The sequence below is a fragment of the Cuculus canorus genome, chromosome 3, assembly GCF_017976375.1.
Source record: "Cuculus canorus isolate bCucCan1 chromosome 3, bCucCan1.pri, whole genome shotgun sequence".
Lineage (NCBI taxonomy): Eukaryota > Metazoa > Chordata > Aves > Cuculiformes > Cuculidae > Cuculus > Cuculus canorus.
This window is the reverse complement of record NC_071403.1, coordinates 56,063,864-56,087,572: the sequence shown is the minus strand read 5'-3', so window position 1 is coordinate 56,087,572 and position 23,709 is coordinate 56,063,864. Positions and strand designations below refer to the sequence as shown.

General features: G+C 40.1%; 1 protein-coding gene and 1 long non-coding RNA gene across 7 annotated transcripts in view; one reads left to right on the top strand and one right to left on the bottom strand.

Annotated features, from left to right (window-relative positions):
* The window catches only part of QKI (QKI, KH domain containing RNA binding), a 152,874-nt gene extending 145,290 nt beyond the window's left edge, over positions 1–7,584 (bottom strand). For 4 of the 6 annotated variants that reach the window (XR_008449392.1, XM_054063928.1, XM_054063929.1 and 1 more), the window contains exon 1: positions 7,066–7,339. Coding sequence is in view for 5 of the 6 variants with exons in the window: in XM_054063928.1 (XP_053919903.1) it covers positions 7,066–7,207 (142 nt within the window). In the remaining variant the exon portion in view is untranslated. Of the gene's footprint in view, positions 1–7,065 lie in introns of all 6 variants that reach the window. The other 2 variants (XM_054063932.1, XM_054063933.1) reach the window with 2 other exon arrangements.
* A 578-nt stretch (positions 7,585–8,162) lies between these two features.
* On the top strand, positions 8,163–15,331 carry LOC128851779 (uncharacterized). The gene is made up of 2 exons (XR_008449219.1): positions 8,163–8,299; positions 8,885–15,331. It is a non-coding gene; the product is annotated as an uncharacterized LOC128851779 (long non-coding RNA).
* The last annotated feature ends 8,378 nt before the right edge of the window (positions 15,332–23,709 follow it).

Genomic DNA, 23,709 nt, shown 5'->3' with positions numbered 1-23,709 from the left:
CAGGAGAATAAAATTAAAAACCTGATAGTGTTACCACAGTCATCCCAAGCACTAACACCAGCTAAAATGACTGCAGAGTATCAAAAAAGCCGCAACTTCTAGCACCAGACACAGATGACAGAGGTTTAGTAACACAGCCACCCGAATAGAAGTGCTTTAACTAGCACCATGTCACTGGTGTTCTCGGCCACCCAACTAGCCTGCAACAGACAAATTTCTAATGGAAAGAACACCACAGTGGAGGGGCAGCTCTGCTAATGAAGCTGGATATTAACTCTCTTTAAACTGTCCTCACCATTCTGTTCATGCAAGCATAAATGGTCTAAAAAAAATCTAAGCTCTGCTACTAAAAAGCTATCTCCACTTCTCTTAAGTGTTTCCAAGAAAAACAACCAAAAGAAACCCAAACCCAGAAATTACTTCAACTGCACTGCAAATGGTAATACAGTGTATTTTCTGAAGTCCAAAGTAGAAATGCAATAACACCTAATTTTCAGCAACACAACTCTTCGTCTCACCAGAGCAAAGGGATACAATTCAGCTTGTAAACACTACACCTATTGCCTGTTTTGGATTCAAAAAACAGCTCCAATATGCTTCACAAACCTAGATGTTCCTGCTACAAAGCCACAGGTGTATCTTAGATGGTGCAGCTACTGGCCTAACCAATTGCACTAAGCACAATGAGATAAAAAACACTGGCATTTCTACTGTTCCTACTAGTTTTCTTAGCAATGGGTTATTAAATTTCAACAAAATGTCAAAACCAATGGAAGATTTTCATAATATGCATTTTGATAAAAATCAATACAGAAAAAGTCACACGGCCTGAACAAAATGTTGCAAGTTATTTTTCAGTAAAGACACCGGTCAGTGAATGAGGGCATTTCATTACCTCACAGCTTTCCAAGTAAGGCTTTTCTCCTGCCTCCTCTCTCTCCCCTCCCGCCCCGCATTCCATATAAGTAGTCAAATATAAACCATCGGTCTCCATGGCAGACTCCTGCTGTACTTCAATCAGCCTGAGCTGTAAGGATAGTCTGGTAATTAACACGGACACAGGTCTATCTTGTCACAGCCACAGAATATACACTAGATCAGCATCAAATAATATATCTAATTAATAGGATAGCTGCATTCTCAAAAAAAGGAGAGCATTGTAAGGTTACAGACAGTAATTAAAGACAATCAAAATGTACTTGCTTGTCTACACAATTCAAATCACTGTAAGTATTCAATTTGTGATTCAGCATTGTTTATTGTATCCAGAGGAAGAAAGTTTAAGAAAGACTCAAACTGATAATCCGGTCAAAGAAGTTACCGAGCTACATAAGTTACCATTCATTTAATGTCCAGCTTTCTCTTCACGCAGGCAATGCCCATAGAACAGCAGCAACATTTTTACGATTGGACTTCTTCTCTTTTGAGGCATGTAAATTTCATTTTAATAATTGAGAGATTCTAAGTGCTCTCTTAAAATCTTTTAAACGTTTCTCAGCTGTTGTTTGCTGGTGGGGGGTCACTCTACTGTAATACTAACCAACACATCTTCATTTTTTTCCCTTTGTGCACTATGAGAACATCACATTCCACTCCCTAACCTAATTCCCACTTGGTCAGTCGCTTCTAACTGTAGCAAGAGATTTCTCTATGACACTAGTTACTTTGAAAACTACTGCCTACAATTTAAAGTGATAAAAATACAACTTAATTCTAACTTAAAGGAAGAAGTAACACTAAACAAAAATGATAAAATTCTCCCAATTTAAAGACAAATAAGTTAGGCAGCTCTTGTACAGAACTAAGTGTACTATAGTTATCCTTATTTAAAAAAAACTCTGACAGACATTTTAATAATCAATTACTGGCAAGCAACAGTGAACAAACTGCTTTCAAAACATGAGCTTAAAATAACTGCTTTGCTAACTTACATTTTATCAGTGAAAATAGCACACATCTTTTTAAGTTACAAGCCAGGTGACTGCAATGCTATAAATGTTGCAGATACAGCTCCAAAAATAACTTATTTTAAAAGTACTGAACTGTTGGGGGGGAGGGGAATGGGGGGGTGGGAGGCAGTGGTGTAGTTTTGAATCTTTCTCCCCAAGCTGAAAAAAAATAAACTTTTTCCTAAGTGCAATGGATATTTTGTTTTGATGTTCTAAGAGGATGCCAAGGAATTACAACAGAAAAACGACCACACCTCAGAACAACTCCTACAAAGATTTTAAACACGTAAGTTGCAGAAACTTTACCACCTCATTATTTTATATATATATATGAAAACATGTTACATATAAATCGGAGAACTCCCTCGGACCATTATCTTATGATTTACAGATGATTAAAGAACCATATTCAAAACAGTGCTACTGAAAAACAGCACACAAAATACTTAATGTCCTTGCTGCATACTGTTTTGTACAATGCTGATGTTAAAACTCAAAGTTTAAAAATTAGTCTGAGACTCTGGAAAAAAACCGTACCATAAGGTCTTTATCCTATAGAATATTATTCTCCTAAGTTTGCATTAAGAGGCATAGCTTGTAATAAAATAATGGGGTTTTATTGCAAGATCTGATAAAATGAAAAACAGATACACTGTGGCCAATGCCCTTCATCAAATCTGACATGTCAGCAAAACCTCAGCTAATCACAGGCTACATTTACATAATCACAAACAATAAGGTTATGCACAAAAGTAACCAGATAACTTCTCAGGAAGAACTTATTTACACCTCCAGAACACAGTTCTTCAGTCCTAACTCATGCAGCTGTTTTCATTAATATAATGAGACTGACGTGAAAACTCCATTTCTGGGCTTTGCAAGTTCACAGGCACTTTTCTCAAAAAGTACAGTAAATGGAGAGAGCAACATCCAAGAAAAGCTTATGCTCCTTAACCCCCACCTAGATGTTAGCTTTTGTGTAACTGCTAGTCAGAAAGACACAGCCTATTCGACATGAAATTACACTTGTCTCCAAACAGCAGATGCAACGTTAAATTTACATTTAAAAGTAGAATACACTTCTCAGCCACCTTCCACACAAGTTTGACAGGAAGGCAGAAGATAGGGCAGAGCAAAAATGAAATCCCAATAAAGTCTGCGTCAATAACTTTTTAAAAAAAGTTCAGGCCACCAGTTTGATCTGTACAGGTTCCAATCAAGTACAACATTCTCACCACTTAGAAGTTCAAGAAAACAAAATGCAAATATAAAAATCACACTACTCAGATCTCAGTTAATTGTTTAGGCATATTTGTTCATAGTCTGCTGGAAGAATAAAGCTAAGCTACTTCATTAATTTCCCTAAGTCAGAGTGCAACTGCAGAGTTTGCAAAGCCAAATTTATTTTTTAAAAAGCACAAGAAAAAAGGTACAGCTTTATTCACTTTTCACAAAGGGGACCACTAAAATACACACGTTGTCAGAAAAAAATAATCTAGGTTAGAATCATAAAAGTGAGTATCTGAGAAGCTGGAGAGAAAAAAAAATCAGGTCACATTTGACGGTGCAAACAATTACAGGAAATACAGCCTATTCCACATTCAGGAAGAACCCTCTCTTCCCACAGGTTTGCACTAGTCTGATAAAAACAATCCAGCTTCCTAGTTATTATGATGCACACTTTAAACATCCTTGTTAATTCACAAAAGCCTTATTTACACATAAGAAGTTGAAAGCACACATATGCAAAAGTATCTTTACCCTAAACAAAACTATGACTTTCAGATTTTATTATAAAGTAGATTTTTTTTTAAAAGAAATTTCCTCCACATACCTCTCACATTTAAACTGGTCTTCAAAACAAAATGCTGTAAGGCACAGACCATCTACTAAGTTAAGCGCTACAATTTTTCAAAGATCAAACACTAGGATAGAGCTCAGAAAGAAAAATGTGTTTTGGATAATACACACAGCACAGAACAGGGCCAAAAAAAAAAGCAGACGTACATTTTGAAACCTAACTAGATTAGATGTACCGTCCTTCATCTAAACCAACAGCTATATTTCTATCTCACACACAACTATGAGATGTAATCACAACAGAGGCCCATTTAGGTTGTTTTTAAATACTGGCACGTAAAAGTAAATAAATGAAAAAAAAAGGCCCTAGGATCCCAGTAGAGAAAGCAATCCCATGTTTTACATGTTGGAATTCTCACGGTTATGACTATTTCTTCAGCTTGACTAGTATGAAATAAAAGACAAAGGCTGATCATAATAGTATTATCCTCCAGCGTAAACAAAACCTAAATACAATAAGAAAAATGGTATAGAAACTTAAAAAAACCTGAGAAACAAAGAAAAAACAACCCACCAAAAACCACCTACCTAAAGCACAAAACAAATTAGAAGCAACAAATCACAGGTGGGGGGGAGGCAAAGAGGGAACGTGAACACCATAGCTTTATTTTTTGACATATATATACGTATATATAAGTGAAAATCTATACATACACCCGCCCCTAATATTTGCTATTCTCAAAGGTGCCATGAAACAACCATGAAACTATTAAATATTATAGTTTTAAGTAAGCATTTCAAATCTTGCAAACCTTTCCAGCAGACTACAGAACACTTCTGGAGGATGTCAGTGTAGCATACATTTTAAGATATTTAACGTAGTGTCCCTTGGATACTGCGATAGGTGTTTTACAGAACAACAGTTATTTCAACTTCTCAACTGTTCATTATTGACTATTGCACCTACATAACACTGCGTGCAAGCATACAACATATGTAAGTCCATGCAAACACAGACACCTGCACAAATCCACAGGTATTTTGTCATTCTCTGGTACCTTCTACTAGATATATTAATTTCACTACTGAAGCCAGAAATGGTGTTCTAAGGCCAGTCTCACGCCTCAGGAAGAAAAATAACTGGCGCCCCTTAGTGTTCAAATTTTGAAGTCTTGAAGCAATTTACTACATTTGCATGAAACATTTTTTTCAACATTCCATAAAGTTTTCTGCCTCCACAATACTTCCACCCAATTGCCAACGTAAACAGGAAAAGCAGAAAAGCTTAAAGGAATAGCAGACTTCTTCCTGAGACTATTTAGAAACACAGATAGTATTTTATTCATTTTTTTCTGTTAAAGAATATGAAGAGTAACTCCAACGCAATCCTTAACTTTTTCAGCAAGAGGCTCCACGGCCCTCATTTTGGAACTCCAACACTTCACAAGACAGAATTCCAAAGCTTTCAATATTTAAGAATACTTCAAAGATGTAAGGATTTCAGACATTCCTTTTGCAGTGTCCTTTTTGTATGGGGAATCGTTTTTCTTTCTTTTGTTCTCCAACAAAAAAAATCTGGCCTCCTCTGGCCAAATACAAAAACTTGAAGAGGTTCAGGAATTTAAAAATCCAGCATCAAGCCTCCGGTAAGCTCATCCGTGCTAAAAAGCAGGCTTCTCAGTCCAGTTTCTTAATGCATACCATAAACCTAACTATTCTGACAAAGTTGTTTCCTATGGTGACCAAGAATCTAAGTTTTAAATGGTTTAACTTTTCACATCTGTACTTGCTCCAATATAAATTCAAACTTCACCAAAAATCTTCAAAATAAAAATAGAATCTCCCATTATATTGTTTCCCACAGTCCATCTTTCAGTATTCTTTGCTGTTGGTTTTTTTTTTTTTCCACTCCTCTATCATTTCTTTCAGAAGGCAGCATTTTCTCGATATGCTAATTTTTGTTGCACTACAGTCACTATCTCATTTTTACAGTCTTGGGAGAGGGCGGGGGATTGTTCCACCAAATACAACCAGCTCTTTCATCTTCCGAGGTCAATAACTTCCCAAACTTCTTTCAGCAAGGAGGAATACACCCGCAAACAAGAATCCTAACTCGAAATCTCAAAATTCAGTATTTCAGTGAACGCTGAGAATACCAACAAGTGGAAACTGTGTAAATAACTTCTAGTTTTATCATATTCTACAAAACCACCAAATACGATTAAACAAACGGGTCTCTGTAACTCTTCAGAAAGCCTAAATTAAGGTGTTCATAAAGGAAATGCTTTTAACAAACCCGTGAACCCAAGCATAAAGAGAACTTAAAATACTAAGAACAAGCGTATGGCCTTATTTTTAACACAGTGGGTCTGGTGCTGTAGTAGGAAGACATGTGGGACGCATTAACTTGTACTTTCTTTTTTTTTAATTTCTAAAATGCGATTATTTATTTGTAAAAACGTAACCTTCAAGGGATCTATTCTGGACAAAAAAGGGGGGTGGGGAAAGAACCCACGGGAGGGGACCCACAGGAGCGGCCCCTCGGCGGCAGGAGCGGGCTGCTAGCATTTGGCTGGGGAAGACGAGGGAATTTCGTAGTTTCTTTTTGTTGGTTTTTTTTCTTTTTTCTCCCTTCACTAAAGTCAGACGTAGGAGTCTTTCAAGTTAAGTTTCTTTAAAAGGTAAGGACAGCTGAAAGAAGAATTTGTTCGCTTCCCTTGCAACGCAGGAAAATTATAATTAGTTTGTGGCCGGTCTGGGGTGGGGTAGAGCTGAAGAATAAGCTCAGGCCCCTCCGCCTTAGTCATTCAAGTTCAAGCAGCTTCCAGAACGGCCAAATCTCGAAACCGAACACCCTGTCAGCCCGCCCCCCCCACCCCCCCAGTGGCGCTCCCCGGCGGGCAGGACCCCGCTCCCCCCGGCGGAGCCTTTCCCCTCCTCCCTGCCTTCCCCCAGAGCACATTCCTGAGCGCCTCTCCTCGCTCCCTCCCCTCCGCGGTTACCCTTCCCCGGTTCTCCGAGATGGTGCGGGGAAAGCGGAAAAAAAAAAAAAAAAAGGGAAAAATAAGGAAAAGGGGGATGGGGGGTTGGGTTGAAGGGAAAGGAAACCCCCCGAGCGGAGCGGGCAAGGGCTGCCCCTTCCCCCGCACCGCGGGCAGGGCGGGGAGAGCCCGCACTTCCCCTTTGTTTTCGGCGCCGAGAGCGTGCGGGGGGGACGGCGGGGAGAGGCCCCGGCTCGGGGAGCCGAGGGGATCCCGGCAGCGGCGCCGAGGCCCCGGGAAAGAGGGGAAAAGGGGGGAGGGTCGAGCGGCGTTACCTTCGTCCAGGAGCCTCTCGAGGTGGTTGAAGATCCCGCAGAAGTTGGGGAGGCTGCTCATCAGCTTCTTGTCGTTCATCAGCTGCATCAGGTAATCGGGGCTCGGCTTGGGCTTCTCCTTGGTTTCCATTTCCCCAACCATATTCCAATCCCGCGGCTCCGCCGAGCAGCGCGGCCGCGGCACGGGGCGCGGGCGGGGGAGGGGAGGGGAAGGGAAGGGGGGAGCTTCCCCGAGGAAGAAGGAGGAGGATTCAAATCCGGAGAGAGACCCACGCAGACCCGCCGAGGCACAGGGGGAAAAAAAGAAAAAAAAAACCGGAGGGAAACTGGTGCGAGGCTGCGCCCTCCGCCTCGGTCCTCGCCGTGCGCCCGGCCGCTGCCTCCGCGGCGGGGAGGGAGGCAGGGAGGGAGGGGACGGGCGGGCGCTGCTGCCGCTTCCCGGGAGCCGCCGGTGCCGCTTCTCGCTGTCGGTGGTGCCGCCGCGCTGCGCCCTCCTCGCTGCCCGCCCGCCTGCCCTCCCTCCCGCCGCCGCCGCCGCCCGGCGAGTCTCAGCCCCGCCGCCGCCTCCTCCTCACTTCTCCTCAGTTCGCTCCGGAGTTCGCTTCAGTTCAGGCTGCGCTGGCGGCAGCGGCAGCAGCGGCGGCAGGAGGAGGGGGGGGCGGGGGCATGGCCGGGGGGGCGGGGCTTCGGGCGGGGCGCGCGGGGGGCGCGCGGCAGCGGCAGCGCCGCTTGGCGGAGCCGCGGACGCCGCTCCCTTTGCTGCCGCCTCGGGGGGCGGGAGGGGGGGGAGCGGAGAGGAGGGAAAACGACGCTGCCCTGGGTGTCTCCCCTCCCAGCCCACGCCCCCCCTCCCTTCGAGCGCCTGCGCGTGGACGGGGCGCGCAGCGTCGCGCTCTGCCTCCTCTTCGCCCCTCCCCACCCGCGGAAACGCTCGCGCACGGAACTCTTATTACTAATAAACAAAAGTCGCGTTGCTTTTTCCCCCCCTGTTTGCGCGCGGGGAGGTGGGGCCGGATCACGTGCGCCCTCCTCGGGGGGGGGCGGGGGAGGAGCCCGATCGGGGCGCGCGCCTGCGCCCGCCTTTTTTACGACGGCGCTGCCGCTTCGCGCGCGGCCCCTGTCCCGCGTGCTGGTGGTGGGTGTGTGGGGAAGTGGGGCGGGCGGTGTGGGTGTTTTACACCCGCGCATGCGCCCGCGGGTGGCGGAGAGGTGCCGGCTGAATACGTTCTGATAGGTAATAAGCGGCCGCGGGGGCGGGAGAGGGGTTGAGGGGTTGAGGGAAGCGAAACGTAACCGGGAGGTCTAAGGAGAAGCGGGGGGGACGTTGGAGCCGCTCTCCCCTCGCCCTCTCTGTCAGGCAGGAGGCGTGATGTGGAGCGGGGTCTCGCGCCTCGGAGAGAGAGAGAGAGGGAGGGAGGAAGGGGTGCGGAGCGGCGTCTTGCGGCCCCGGAGGGAGGGGCGGGCGCGGAGCCGAGCGGGGCCTCACGGGGAGGGTGGGGCGCGGAGCGGGGTCTCGTGGCCGCGGTGGGAGGAAGGGAGGGGTGCGGAGCAGGGTCTCGCGGCCTCGGAGAGAGAGAGGGGCAGGCGGGGAGTGGGGTCTCGCGGCCCTAGAAGGAGGGGCGCGGAGAGGAGCGGTATCTCGCGGCTGAGGGGAGGGGTGCTAGCGGAGAGGGGGGTCGCGGCCGCCGCGGGAGAAAAGTGGGCTGGGGCGCCCCGAGCCCCGCGCAGCAGCGACGGCCCCGTCCCGCGCTCCGGCCGCAGCTCTGCCTCTCTGTTGAAACCCCACCGGCAGGCAGTTCAGACGCTCTTTCGCTTACAGGGCCGCACCGTGTTTTGGCATCAGGCGCGGCTGGTTTGACGGGTTGGGATGCGAGCAGCGGTGTCCGGCACCAGAGCCAGCGTGCTTGTCCGCTGCAGCCGCCGAGGCAAAGCAGGGCGACGCGGCTGCTTGTACGTATTACTCCTTCCCCGCGTCGCTACTTAGTGTTCTTACTTGATTTTTGTTATTTAGGAGGTTGTCAGAGGGCTTTGGTGTAATTTTTGGTAGCTTGGTAGAGCTTATGTTAGAAACCTAGATAAAAAATCGCTATGTGCTTCATTTATTTCTCTTAAAACAGTATTTTTAATAGGACTAGGTATAAAATCAGATATTGTTTGGAGTTCTGTATAAACTCAAGTATATTTTCATACGTACTGCACGGTATTTGAAGAAACTTTATATATTAGCAACGAACAATGCTTCCAAAACTGAGAACAAGCACAGGTGCGTCGTCACCTTAACAGGTGTGCAATTGTATTGGGTATTGTCAGGCTCTGTTATTCTGCTTTTCCAGAAAGGTGTGTATTGGCAAAAATGCAGAAAAATTGTAGTTCTCATAATAGTAAAAATGTCTTGGATTATTGCATTCCTTCTAGTGATCGTAGAATTTTTCACCTTTAAACGTGTAGAATTTATTATTTAGATGTGAACATTTTTAATTCATTTTAGGGTTTTTTTTACATTAACTGAAAATTAATGACTTAACTAAGGTAAGTTAGACTTACTGCTTCCATCATTTTAAAACACTATATTCAGCAAGAAAATTCTATCTTTGTTATCAAAGAAAGAGTAGCAATGTTACAAACCAGCTATTTTTTAATGTAGATTCGTAGTGCATCGATAGTGTGCCCAAAGCACACTGCAGTATGGCTATGGATGATGAAACAAAACAATTTCTGTCTAGTAGCAAGATTGTGTGTGCCCTTTTACAACCCTGCTTTAGAATTGTGGCAAGCTAAAACACAACCTTATATGTTTAACAAAATTGCCATCTTTTATTTATGGTTGATCAGTCTGAAGGATGATGCATTTTTGTAGCCCTTGATTTGCTAATTTTTAACCCGTGAGTGAAGGCTCTTTTTTAACCCTGAGAAAACTTGCTGTGGAATTCTTCAATTTGATTAAGGGCATCTGTCAGATGGCAAGCGTTCGCCTTAAAATTAGGTGAACTTGGATAACATTAGGATAATTGTTCCGGACTGCTGATTCTCACAGTAAAAATAGCATATGGAGACTTTTTTCAAGACATTTGGTGCAGCTGTTTCCATACCACTTCATTATTGCTTTCCGCACATAAAGTGCTTCCAGCACTTGAATATGAGTGGATAATATAAGGTAAAGCAATACCAGCACAAGTTGTTGTGCAGTAGCTGTCAGTTGTCCTACCTACTAATAGCAGTACTGTAGTGTATCCTAAGCTATTTTGCACTTATTTACTGGAGAATGAGATGGTGCACAACAGCAGTTATTGAGGAATCACTCATGCAGTGCAATGCAAAATTCAAGCTCTCAATTGCTTTGTGTTAATCTGAATTATTTTCTCAGTCTGAAGAGTATAGAAATAGAGGCAAAGCCATGTGCTGAAGCTGACCATGTAATTAGGCATAAATGACTTAAGGAAAATTGTCATCCATGGTTTTTCCATAAATACTTCAAGATTCTGAATTAAATCATTGGAAACTACCCTTGGACAAGCTGAGTGTTTTAGCAAAATGTAGATAACTCACCATTAGTTAAAACTAATTTATTATTTAAATAAGCAAATCAGCATGGTATCTTTCTTCATCAAGTATACAGTAAAAACAAAAAAGCTACCAAAAGCCTCTTTCGGCACACCTCACGTTAATTCTCTCTTCCTTCACCTTACCACACTTCTGCATCCCAGGAAAGGCTATTTTAAGAGTGCCTGGAAGATGCAAGTTAAATTCGTTCTGGTTCAAGATAGTTCTCATCAAAACTGGTGTATCTACAGAGGCACTAGAAATACTCCTGCACTGTATTGAACTTGTGACTTTCCCATGGGGAAAGAAATTGGGTGGGTGGGATGCAACACAGGGCTGGGTAAATAGGTCCTGTGGGTAAGGGAGAGAGTTGATATGTTATTGATATTCGGGGCTAGAGGAATGTTGGTTTGTTTGTTTCAAGGTAACCAGGTCCTGTGGTCCATGTAAAGTTTTTTAGGTAGCTACCTAACACCCTAACTTCTGTCTGGGCGTAAGCAGAAGTCTATCTTCAACTCCTGGGTTTTGATCTAGGTAGCCCTTCTTGTATCATGTAACCTGTAGTATTCTCCAACAGTTTCTCTTTTAAGGTGAAGTTTTATTGCATTGATCTAATCTTGAAGTAAGAAAAATTATGATAATGCCAGCGGCAGCCTTTGTATGTTACAATAAAGGCCTGCAATGATCATAAAAAGCAAATTCAATTACTGTTATAATGTTCATAGCTGATAGCATCTTGGGAAATGGGAGAGCTGAAGGCTGATGACTACTGGGAAACATACTCTTTCAGTTAAAGGGTTGTCTATTACTCCCAGCATGTCTGTTGACCAAATCATAGGCATATACAGTTGGATGTCATCAGCCTTCTGCAATGCTGTCCACAACAGAAAGGTACCGATGTGCTATACCACTGCTCTTTAGGGAAAGAAGCAATTCTTCATCTACCCACTATGGTCACTCGGAAAAAAAATACTGTGTTTGCAATTCGGTATTGAATCATTCATGGTGTGCAAAATTGTAGCTGCTGTAACTAATGCAAAAGTCAGATATGGCCACACCAGATGGACGTATGACATTCAGTCATCTCTGCGAGGTATATTAAGATAAAATAAGGCTAAAGCTAGACTGAAAATCTCAAGAACAAATTACATAGAAATTCTGTGATGTGTCTGACAACAAGAACATATTTCTTTTGACATTAAGTCAAACCAGCAGGTAACTGTTCAAATAGAAGCCATAGTAGTGCACCAGTCAAAGTAATAAGCAGAAGGCATTGTGTTTGTATTCCAGAAAAGGAACATTTCTGAGCACTGTTTGTAATCTTGGAAGAGAATGCCTAAATCTTCTCGATGCTAAGTGATTGCTGAAGAAGTGGAAGATAAAAGGTCTCAAGCACACCTTAGTCTGGAGGGATTCAGATTTGTGCTTAAGGTACTTCAGGCTGTACAGCTGTGAAGAAGGATGTAGTAACCAACAGTATCAGTCCTGTTAGAACTGGCTATTCCTCAGGTTGGAATAAAAGAGACAGAAGAGATACCTTTGTGATTCATCCAATTACACAAGAGTAGGAGGAGCTGCATTCACACTGCTCTTGTGATTGTGTTTTAATTATGCAGTCATTAAGTTGGGAAGAAAAGAAAAAGCTGAGTCAAACAAAAAAGTACTTCCCACCTTTGACCTGAATCTTGTACCTGGCAGTTCTCTCGATGAGGCCTGTATTCCATATACTTTAGGTTACCGTGAAAGGATACTGTTAACACAGATAGGATGGAAGGGCCTAAAGTCTGCTTAATAAATTATTAAGCATTTCGATTAACTCTCAGTAGTTAATGAAGGCTTCAGTATCTCTGTGTTGGGATTCACTGTATCTAACTACTAAATAGTCATGGTTACGCACAGAAAAGATGTAAATCAATATGGTCGAGAATGTATTGTATCAGTGTTCCAAGATTGCGGTATGTGTAGTTGCCCAGTAGATAGTATTTTTAAGTAAATCATTTCCATGGGTATGTAATGGCTGTACACGCTATTTCTTCATGTACTACTGTGTAGGCTTTTCTCCGGGAAAGATAGCATTCTACCAGTGGGGAAGGTGTATCTCTTTAGAGAGGGTGGTAGCTCTGCTAAGTTCCCAAGAAATCTCTGTGCATGAAAACCAAAGTTTAGATTGGTTTCACTTCTTATTCATCTGTAGGGAATGAAAATTTAAGTCTGGTATGCCAGTTTTATTACAGTGTTGCTGTAAAATAAAAATGCAGAGAGAAGGGAGAGAAAAACAATCTGAGAAAGCATAGAAAAGAAAAAAATTAAAAGCAATTAGAGAGAGGAAACTAAACTAAGGTACTACATTGTAAACATAACATATGCCCACTTTATCATCTCCATAACAGCACTTAAATTTAAAAGCTGGGGGAGAAAGCTAATGATTCACAGAATGTACTTGAATTGTGTATTTTGAAGGTATGTTTTACTTCTAAGCTTATAAACTTCCCTACATTTTGTAATTTATAAACACTTGCATTCTTTTTGTGCATTTTACTGTTGGATTATGACTAGTCACTATTCTTCCAAGCTCACTAAAAGAAGCCAAATAATCTCTTGAAATACACCATGCGTGTTTCTAGTGTTGCTAATCCTGTGCACAATCTTACGGCTTTAGTCAGCCTGATAGGTACTACGCTTTCCATCTGCATAGTCACGAAATTGCTGCCTTAGCTATACAGCTGCAGGCTTGCATAGGGTAGAACTTCAAATGGCTTCTGGTTTGTCCCTTGTGGAGCACTCATGTATGGAAACACTGTGGAGGCGAGGCTGTGCCATGTGTGGCAGAAGTGGGAGTAGCAGTTAATACGTGTACTGTTAAGTGCTGTGTAACTCTGGAGGCACTGAATTGACCACTGCTAAATGTAATATCTGTAATTGGAGTCCTGTTAACATACATTCTAGTTTAAAAGACTAGGGTATCTGGAAATTAAGACTGTTAAGAGATCTTAGCTGTTATTTCAGACACACCTGTTTTGTTCTTTACCTTCTATCCAATTTGTGCTAGATACCTAACCTTAAAACTGTCCAGGATAACATTCTGCATTTTGACTGATGCAGTCATCTCAATTACAGTAGTGCCTTCAGCAGCTTCTTTTTTATTTGTTACATATAACTAAAAAGACAATTTTGAAAGACGTGTTTCTGTGTAAGATATATAAACAAAAGTATTTTTGCTTTTCACCATAATGAGAAGCATTTTGCCTTCCCTATAGGATTGCAAAAAAAAAAAAAAAAAGATGTTCATGTTAGGGAGGTTTGCAGATTTATTTTGGCAACCATGATGGCGGAGAGCTGGCAGCTAAAGAAACCAGTATGTTCTGTTTTTCAGGTACAGCATCCTTTGGTAAAACATGATATATTGCTTACTGTCTTTCTGTTGAGTGTAGGTTGTCTTTCACGGAATATAGTAACCACATATATTGTAATATCATAGGCCCCAGAGCCCATTTCACAGTTTTCTACTTTTCAGAAGATATGAAATGCTTTGTTTTGAAGTACTTCAAGTTGCGTGGATGAAACTAATTTGAAAGTGCAGAGAGTTATTGCTTGAGCACTTGGGTGTACATTGAGAACTTCCTCATAGAAACAGGAAGCATTCCAAATTTCATGCCATCTTTGTTGGCATTTGTAGGCTGGTGCATCATAAGTCTTCATCTGTCACTAGAGCTCACAGGAAAGTCATACCAATCAGTAAAACAAGACAGTCCCAAAGCTAAAAGGTGAGTATTTCTGGCTTGTTAGCTCATCTAGGAACTCTGACTCATTTTGAGCTACAGTCATACTAGATCATATGACCTTATTTAGCTAATATTGTTTCTGATTATTATTTAAAATTAATCCATTGCTTGTTTACAGTAATTCCTTGTTAGAAGTTTATAAGCACAATAAAGGATGGGATTTGCTTGCTTTTTGGTGTCCGTTTGTATCTCGAGGAGGTCACTTTTGTCTCTTAGTTCCTATATCAGGTATACCAGCTCTGTGCAGATGTCTCTTACACCTTTTGGACATCTGGAGTCACCACTGCAAGTTGTTGAATGGTCAGCCTAATCTCACTGTAAGCATAGAGAAACACTTTTCTATTAACTACTTTTGGTCTCAGAATAGTCTAAACAATATTCGGGTTCAGGATTTTGAGCACAGCTGAATTACTCTGTTGAGAATACAGTCATTCCCTAGCTTTGGCTTTCGGAAGTGTGTTCATATTTTACATTCATGAAGTCGTTATGTTGGACAGACCACAGAGTAAAGGGGAATGGGAGTAAGCTGAAGAGTTCACAATGGTGTAGAGGCAAAAATGCATGCAAAATGGAGTAATCACCAAGATTTTTATAGTCATCTGATTTAAAAAAAAAATCACTGCAGTGAAATTTGAAGTGTCTATAAATTACACTTTACCCTGCTGACAATCTCCCAAATTCTCTGAACTTTTTATTATTATTCTTAGTTTGAAATGTCTAATGGTTGATCTCCGATTGTGACTGAAATATAGCAAAGGGAAACAATGCATTTTCTGTTTATTCAAATGATTTTTGTACAGATTCAGTTCACAAGTCTAGGTATTCCTATTCATTTAGAATATGAGACGCTTCTATGTACATGTTACAACTTTTCCTATAATTTAGGTGGCTTTATATTATGGAATTGTATCACTCATAAATAAAGATGATCACTGAAATGTTAACATCTCTTCTGGTGTTGTATTTGTTTAAAAATATAATTTGAAAGTTTCATGGGCAGTTTCCTTCACCTTTCAGGTGTTTACATAACCTTTCTTTCTTAGTTTGAAAAGTTAGTACACCTGTTGATTACAGGTTTTTGTTTTTTACAGAACAGGTGTGACAGTTGTCTCTGTTTTTTTAGCACACACGCTCCAGATCTGATAGGACTGAAGAGCTGTTGTCTTAAGCTGTAGCTTAAGGAGCAGAGAAATGAAAAACTAAGTTTCTGAAAGAGTATATTCCACTTCCCAATTTGCATAACAGTACTGTTTTATGTATTAACAAATAAATATTTGGTCTGATCTGACAGTATGCTCAAAACCAGCAGGTTGTGGCAGGAACTACTTGAGGCAAGGCAGGAAAAAAGTTAACTTGAAGTTTTGTAATTCTGTTTTGATTAAAGAAAGTCAGCATGAAAGCAGGTAAGTAATGCAAATTAGGCAGCCTTCCTTCTTCCTATCTTAGAAATGTCTGGAAAGTCACCTTTATTTGGGAAGCTAGCAAACTACTTCTGTTAGAGATGGGGAGGATGCACTACTAGACTTAAAGAATTTCTCCTTCTCTAGATTTTTTTCTGCTTGCTTTTAAAAAGTCATGACATAGCCAATGAGATGGCCAATTTGCATGCCAGAAGTTTGTCTTTCCCCTTAGCAAGTCAGTTAAAGTATTCAACCCTATTTTGTTTTTCCTTCCAGGTAGTCTGTTTACAACTAGTCTTTTGATTTTCATTACTAGAGGCATAATTGATCTTTGGTCCTGTTTTGAAGCTTGTATACACCTGCCTTACAGGTTAGCAGTGAAATCAATTATTGCCTTTGGCTACGGATGTATCTTGGTGCTTCATTAGAAGTTTGTGTCAAAGTAGGTGGAGTCCGTTGTGTTAGATAGACAACAGGTGATTAGAGGGGGAGTCATAGCATTGTATGCTCAGCTTGCATCATCAGGATTGACATGATCCTGCATTGATAAGGTCACTATTTTGTGCCAGTACTAGGGACCTGGGGGGGATCTGGTGGGGAAAAAAAAGAACAACACACACAAAAAAAAAAAGGCACAACAAAAAATGCAACCAAACAAAAGTAATTCAGAAACCTCACAACAAACACCACTATAAAAAAAACCCAAAACCAACCAATAAAAAAACCCCAAAATTAAATTAAAAAAAATTTAAAAAAAGCTCAGTTCATTTAAGAAAGAGGCTGAAATACAGAGATTAACTTGAAAAAATGGACTTTTCTGTTATCAGTACAAGATGGTAATTAGCAATGTAATAAAATAAGTGACTATTACAAATATATTAAATTACTAAACCTGATCATTTTGTGTATAGTATTGATGTAATTCTCCTGTTCTATCTTAATATGATTGATGTGGAGCTTGATGAATTGAGTTACACTATTTCATTTTTTGTCCTCACAACCAAAACAGTGCTGTCTTTTGGCTCCTTATTATCAAGAATTCTGTTATACATATTATTTGCATCTAATTACAAACATTGCTGTTCAGTGGCCCTTGTGGCTTTTCGGGTGAAAAGGATACCTAAGCACAGCGGTCAGAGATCACAACTTATTGTGTTGATAGTGTGATGTAATCCTTCAGAAGTAATTTGATCTCAGATAGTGAAATAAAAATTAGATAATTATTGAGTGTATTGCAGATTCCCTCATTTTTAAAAATTAAAAAGAAAATGCAGAATTCCAGGTGTGTGATTGGACTAGATGTTCTCAAGAGATCCCTTCCAACCTAAATGATTCTGTGACTCTGGAAATACATAAAATATATTTTATTTGTGTTCTATTTTTTTTTTGTATCTATAATTTTGGACTTTATGGCAGCATTGTTTGAAATAGTGGGGTTTTACATATAAATAGATACAGCACTAAGTTCAGGTTACACGATTTTGCACCTTTACAGCAGATAATAACATACTTTAGTCTCATTAATTTTCAAATTACCCAAAATTGCTTTTCATATAACCTACTTGTCCTTTTATGTAGATGTTTTAAGTTTGTATGTCAGTGTGTGGACTGCAAAAAACTAGAGAAGCATTTAGTAAAATTTCTGCAGATTCTGAAGCATGGAAGTATTTTGCTTCTTCTCTTGAACAGTTACAGGATAGAATAAAACTAGCAAGAATCATGCACATCCTTTGCAACATTGTCTTTGCAAAGCTCATTTGTTGGGTCATGCGCAGAAAACAGCCAAGCAGTGAGACCGAGATTGTATTGACAAGAACAAGATGAATGGCCCCCTGGAGACTATGGGGTTTGTATGCTCGTTTCCACCACCTTTTCATCCTTTTGTACCCCCTTTCAGTTCATATGCAGATTAACTCAAACGAAGTCCTCACTAAACACTCTTTTTCACTTCAGTTTTGGAAGGTAGATGGAGGATCTAAATATTTATGAGGCTTTTTTGCTCTGGTTTATGATGCACTCCTGTTGAATGTTGAGGAATTACGTTAATGAATGCATGCCTGCACACACAGAAACCAAGCAAAAGGGGAAAAAAAAATCACACAAAGCGTTGTTAGCCCTAATGTCAGTACTTACTAAACAGTTCCCATGGAAAAAAAAAAAAAAAGCAAAGAGATTTAAAATCTGTTGCCAGGAGAAAAATATATTGTATGGCTGAGCACAAAGGAAAGAACAAAGTTTCATCTTGGCTTTCCTCATCTGTAAATGTAACTCTTGTTTCAGCTCTGAATAAATTTGAAATAAAACACGTTAATTGAAAAATGAAAGCTTGTCTTAACTGGATTTGTATTTTTAGTAATGAAAGAAAGAGAAAGCTTCAGTCCTGTACAAGTTTCCTTTGACATCAGTAGTAATAAAGATGATATGTATTTTTTTGTATGATCCCAGGTGCAGTTAAGTATCATTTAATTTGAGTTACAAGTCAAATAATTAAATGAAACTGTTTTTGGTATGGTTTTGCTAGCTTCAGTACTTGGGAGGGTTAGATTTTATGAGACGTGTTCTGGGAACTAAACTGACTTTTTAAATTAAGTACATAGAACATACTGAGATTATAGCTAGAGATACTGGAATATGAGTATTTTCAGTATAGGTAGTTCAAAACTAACTTAAGGAACATGGTTCTTAGAGGTGGAAAACTGTTGCATTAAAATATTAAAACTGAAATATGAATATATTCATTTTTTTAATACTGCATTGTCAAGAAGAGTCATGTCTTCAACCTTTAATCATCTCTGCCTTCCTTCTACCCCATTTTATTCTCAGATGCACACATAGCTGTAGCAGACAGGGCCCTAACTGATAAAAGTGGGATAGTGAATTCTTTCACATTCATGAACCAGAAATGTAATCTTAAAATGGGCTTTTGTGATGTCATTTACAAACTTACTCAAGCAACTGCAGAATCTTAACTCTTAGCTCTTCGACTGCAATGGTTTTTCACTTATGCCTGTCAAATTCACAAAACATTGCCCTAAGAAATGCATTCATGTTTTTATTGTACTTTGTTTTGAAGGTATTCAATTTCATATGTAATTAAATCCAATAAAGCAACCTACATTTCATTTATTCTAAAGTTATTGCTTATGATCTTCAAATATTTACAATTTTCAGTAACTTTGCCTGTGATAGCCAAGGATTAAGTGAAACAAATTTAGCTTAGCTAGCCCCATGACACTAAAGTTGCATACAACCTAATTAATGAATAATACTTGACAAATGAAATTGTTTCACCTTTGTTTAGTCCTTTAACCTGCATCATCTTCTGCTCACTTCTTTTGTTTCTATAAGCTTACATTGCCAGTTGTCACCAGATACAATTTAAGATACTGTTCAAGTTCTAAACCCCTTAAGCTTAAAATAAAAATTTAAAAAAAAAAAATCGCAGTTTTGTGTCTTAACTGAGGATGTTTCATACTTATGTGGAATTGTCTGGCCTGGGCATACTGAAGTACTTATGTGGGATCTTAGTGAAACATATTTGCACATCTGCATAATGGTTTGGGGTTTTTTCCTGTGGGAGGGTTTGCAGGGAGGGGAAGAAGGACTTCCTTCTTAAATATGAATGTACGGACACAGTGAATTAATAGGTGAATGAGGAACGTGCATGAAGCTGGTAAATGTTGGAAGAGAAGAGCACCAGGGAGATGAGATACTTCAGTAAGCTTTGAAGAAGTAAGAACTGAAAGCAAGTGATAGAAAAGCTAGGGAGAAACACTGAAGAATGACACAGTGAAAGAGGCAGATATAACAGAAGCTTTTACAGGAGGGACAGTAAAGAAAACCCAAAGTTAAGAGGGTCCTTGGACTGAGTGGGAGGAAGTTTTGGCTCCCTTTATTAATACTTGGCTCCCTTTATTAATACTTCCAAAATGAGGAAGGAGAAGGTGGTACAGAAGCCAAGGACATCGAAAGTGGTTTTTAGGGATTAGAAAGGTGGATGAACTACAGGCCTAAATCAGGGAGCTGGTATGTCAGAGGCCTGTAAAAGGCCTGAATTTTTAACCATACTAGTGAAAGGAAAGCAATTATCTGTACTTTGCCCAAAAGGAAATGGCACAAGAAAATAGAAGAATTTGCAAAGATTACAAGCTTACACAGCATACACCTGTGTATTACAGCTTACACAGCACCCAACAGCTGCGTCTCAGTACAGCACACTTGATGCTAAGGGCAATCCTCCTTCCATCTCAAAAGTTTATCTGAAAAGGAACTTATGTGAGGAGCCAGAAAGGCCTGTTTAGACCAACGGGACTTCTGGCTAGCTCACATTCTTTAAGTAGAATATCAGACATAAAATACTTTCTGAAGATGAACGCTCCCTCTGTGGATGCAAATGGTTTCAGATTTCTAACCTTTTAGACTAAGCTCTGCTCCAGAAGATGAAAATGCACAAAAAAAATAGTAAGGGTTTCAGTGGATTCTTAAAGGAAAGACCACAGACTGACCTAGTGATCTTCTGCCTTGTGAAGTTCTGCATCAAAATCAGCAAAGGTAGAGTCCTAAAATGGATTCAGAGTTTATGTCCCAGTGCAAAATCCTAATTCCTGGGGAAAAAAAACAAGCCATGGAACTGATTGAAAAGAACCAAATCACAGTGCTGTCAGGATTACCAAACAAGTTAAGATTTCTAGCGGTAGAAACTCGGCTTTAGTCATTTGCTAGGTGTAGAATTTGCTTCACATTTTTTACTATTTTCTATTGAGTAAATTTTGCTCAAATCGGAAATTGCAAGATACCTAAGGACTAAAGAAAAAAAATACACAAAAACCCACACACCACTGGAAATTGCAGGTAAGTTCTCTCATGTTGAACACTAAAAATGAGCCATCTTCCTTTTTCCTGAGGCTGATTCTGAAGCATTGTTACTTTAAGATGAAGGCAGTGTGGGGTACAGCCATGTATTTTCAAGAAAGTAGTTTCTTGAGTTTGCTTAACCTTTAGTCTGGGGTTTTTCCAAATGGATTCATGCATAAATTTAGCTTTTTTTTTTTTTTACTTCCCAAAATAAATTTCCTATAGCTGAATCACAGCATTCTAAAGGGAATCTGGCATTTTGCCTAAGCTATGAGAAGTCTAGCTGTTTACATATTAGTGTGACAGTCATCTCCCAGATGCAGGGTGTGTCACCATGGATGGCACTGAACTGAAGTGGAATCTGAAAGGGAATTCAGTTTTTTGTGTTTATGTTTGATGTACATGCTTACAGTATTCCTCTTCAGTGCCTGAACAATTTATTTAGGTGTATACATGAGAATTGTCTGTGCTCTCCTGTATTCACAGAGATCCTACAAAGTGCTGAAGCCACAAATACCAAAGTGCGTAGATGTTTAGCATAAGATGTCCTAAGACAAATTTCTCAAAAGAAATTTTATCTTACATTAAAAAAAAGGGGAGGGAAATTTGTTCATCATCTCTGAGAATGTCGACATAGCAGGTCTACAAATTTTCTCAAATTATTATAGGTGATGCATGCTTTTTTCTTCTCATATGTAAGCAACGCTCAGATTCATGGTTCAGATTCACGAGCATAGTTCTATTTGGACTCCCTGCAAGTCTCTTTTCCAGAAATATCCTTCAGACACCTAACTTTCATGAATTAATTGATGAGCCCACCTCTGGACACAAAGATGTATTACCTTACGTACAGAATTCAGAGCTCTAAGTGTCGAGTGTTGTAACAGCAAGCCTGCAAGATGCTGGTGGAGTAAAACAGAATATCACTCCTCCCTCTATACACAAATCAACTCCAGATTTCTTCACAAATCATCAAGACGTTGGCAGTTGTTCTTCCAGGCAAGTAGCTTCCAATATCAACAGTGCTGACTTAGGAAGAAGGAAAGTGGATTTGGGAGAGCTTTCCTCTCCGAGAACAGTATTTTTCTTATACTGCTTTCTCCTATTTGAATATATCCACATAAAGGGGGAAGGGCAAAAGAACAGGCTTCTTTTTGATAACTGTTTTCTTACCTGTTAATTTTGCCAACAGACTCTACAGACTTTATAAATACAAAATGATTCTTTGAGAGGCAAAAGAAGATACAGACAAAACTCGCAGACTTATTTGAAGTATAAGAACTAAACTAATATGGAGCCTGTACTGTTATTTCTAGAATTCATATTCCCTATATCAGAACATAATAATTTGGCACAATTCCACTTCTGCCATTTTTTAAGCAATGACTACTGCTAATTTGTTTGTCAGGGATTTTCTTCGACAAAATGTGAGAATTTTTGGTCTAAAAACCGTTGAATATCAGGAATTAAAGCAACCAAGGAGTCTTACAGAAACCTCAAGCATCTTTGCTTCCTAAAGATCATTTAGTGTTCCTAAACTGTGAACTGAATTTGTTCACACAAGTGTACTTCCACCAAATGTCAATGCTTGTAAGTTGAGTACTAATTATGTGATCTAATTTTGGAGTGTTCTAGAAGTTTTTTTCTGAATCAGTTATCTTTTGATTTCTTTAATTTGTCATCTTGGTTTTCTAAAAAAAACTATTGTCAAAGCTGGAAACAAATGGATTAACATTTTGTGATGTTTGTCTGAGGAAAATAAGGGATTTGTTTTGTTCTTTCAGCACTACCTTAGTCATTTTACCAGGGTGATTTTTAAGAAAAATGTTATACAAACGAGGGTAGTGATCTAGAAAGGCCCTGGAATGAGACAAAAGGAATCTGCATTTAATGTCAACTTTTGATACAGATTTTCTGGCTGCATCTCTTCTAGTATGTTAAACAGCATCCGGACCCAACTGTGACTGTAAGGCCAGGCACCCTGGGCTGGCCTTGTTCATGCTGTTCAGATTTCATCCAACACAGCATGGTCACCTATCAAATGGTGCTCAGGAAGTCTTTGACAAAATGCTAGTTGGCCTTGGGGGGAAAACTGTCCCCAGGGGTGTTCTGAACCTGAACAGCACCGGGATGCACTCTCTGGCACTGCTTTCTCATTGCAGACATAACCCCCATGGGTGTTTGAGCAGAGCACGAGATTATTCTGTCCTGAAGTCCCACATTAGTGGAGAATAACTTTCTTCCTTTCTTTCTCTTACCTCCTATGTCTATGTGGATTATAGCATCACTGGTAAAAATAGTCTCTTTCTGTTATGTGTAAACCATCTATTACAGTAAGATCATAGCTTTAATTTAATGATATTACACAGTATACTAATTTGAGTAGTAACACAAAGACTGCCAAAATTTAGAAAAGCCTGATAAAAGAAATGGAAATCTTTAGCTCCCAACAGATATATATGTTTGTATAAGCATGAATGTGTAAGTATACAAATACATAGTAGTGTGTGTATATACAAATACACATATATACACACACACTCTAAATATACTGTGCAAAAAGGTCTGCATCACTGCATCCCTCTGCCCGTAGAAGTAAGATAACAGTCTATTAGACAGCTATTTGACAGAAATGTTACGGTTAATTAGATAAACTTATTCTTGCATCATAAATTACTCTTCTAAAAACCTAGAGATATTTCCACATAAGCATATATGACGTTTCACTCAAAACTGACAGTGTTATACAGAAAAAAAAAAAAAGTGGTAGCTAGTCTCTTTCTGTTAATCTTTCAGATTGTCTTGTAAGATCAGGTTACATACCATATATGTTAAATGATGGCATGGAAAAAACTGCTCATGAGGGATCAAGTTAACCATGGAGATTAGTGACAGCACAAGAAAAGCAGAACCCAAACACGGGACAGGTGTTTTAATGGTTGCATACCTGAGACTGAATTTCCTTCTAGCAGTGGTAACTGTACATGAAACAAGAAAGGCAGTAAAAACAACAAACCAGCAAAGGACAACAGTAACGGCACAAAGAGGGACCTTGCACTACAATAACA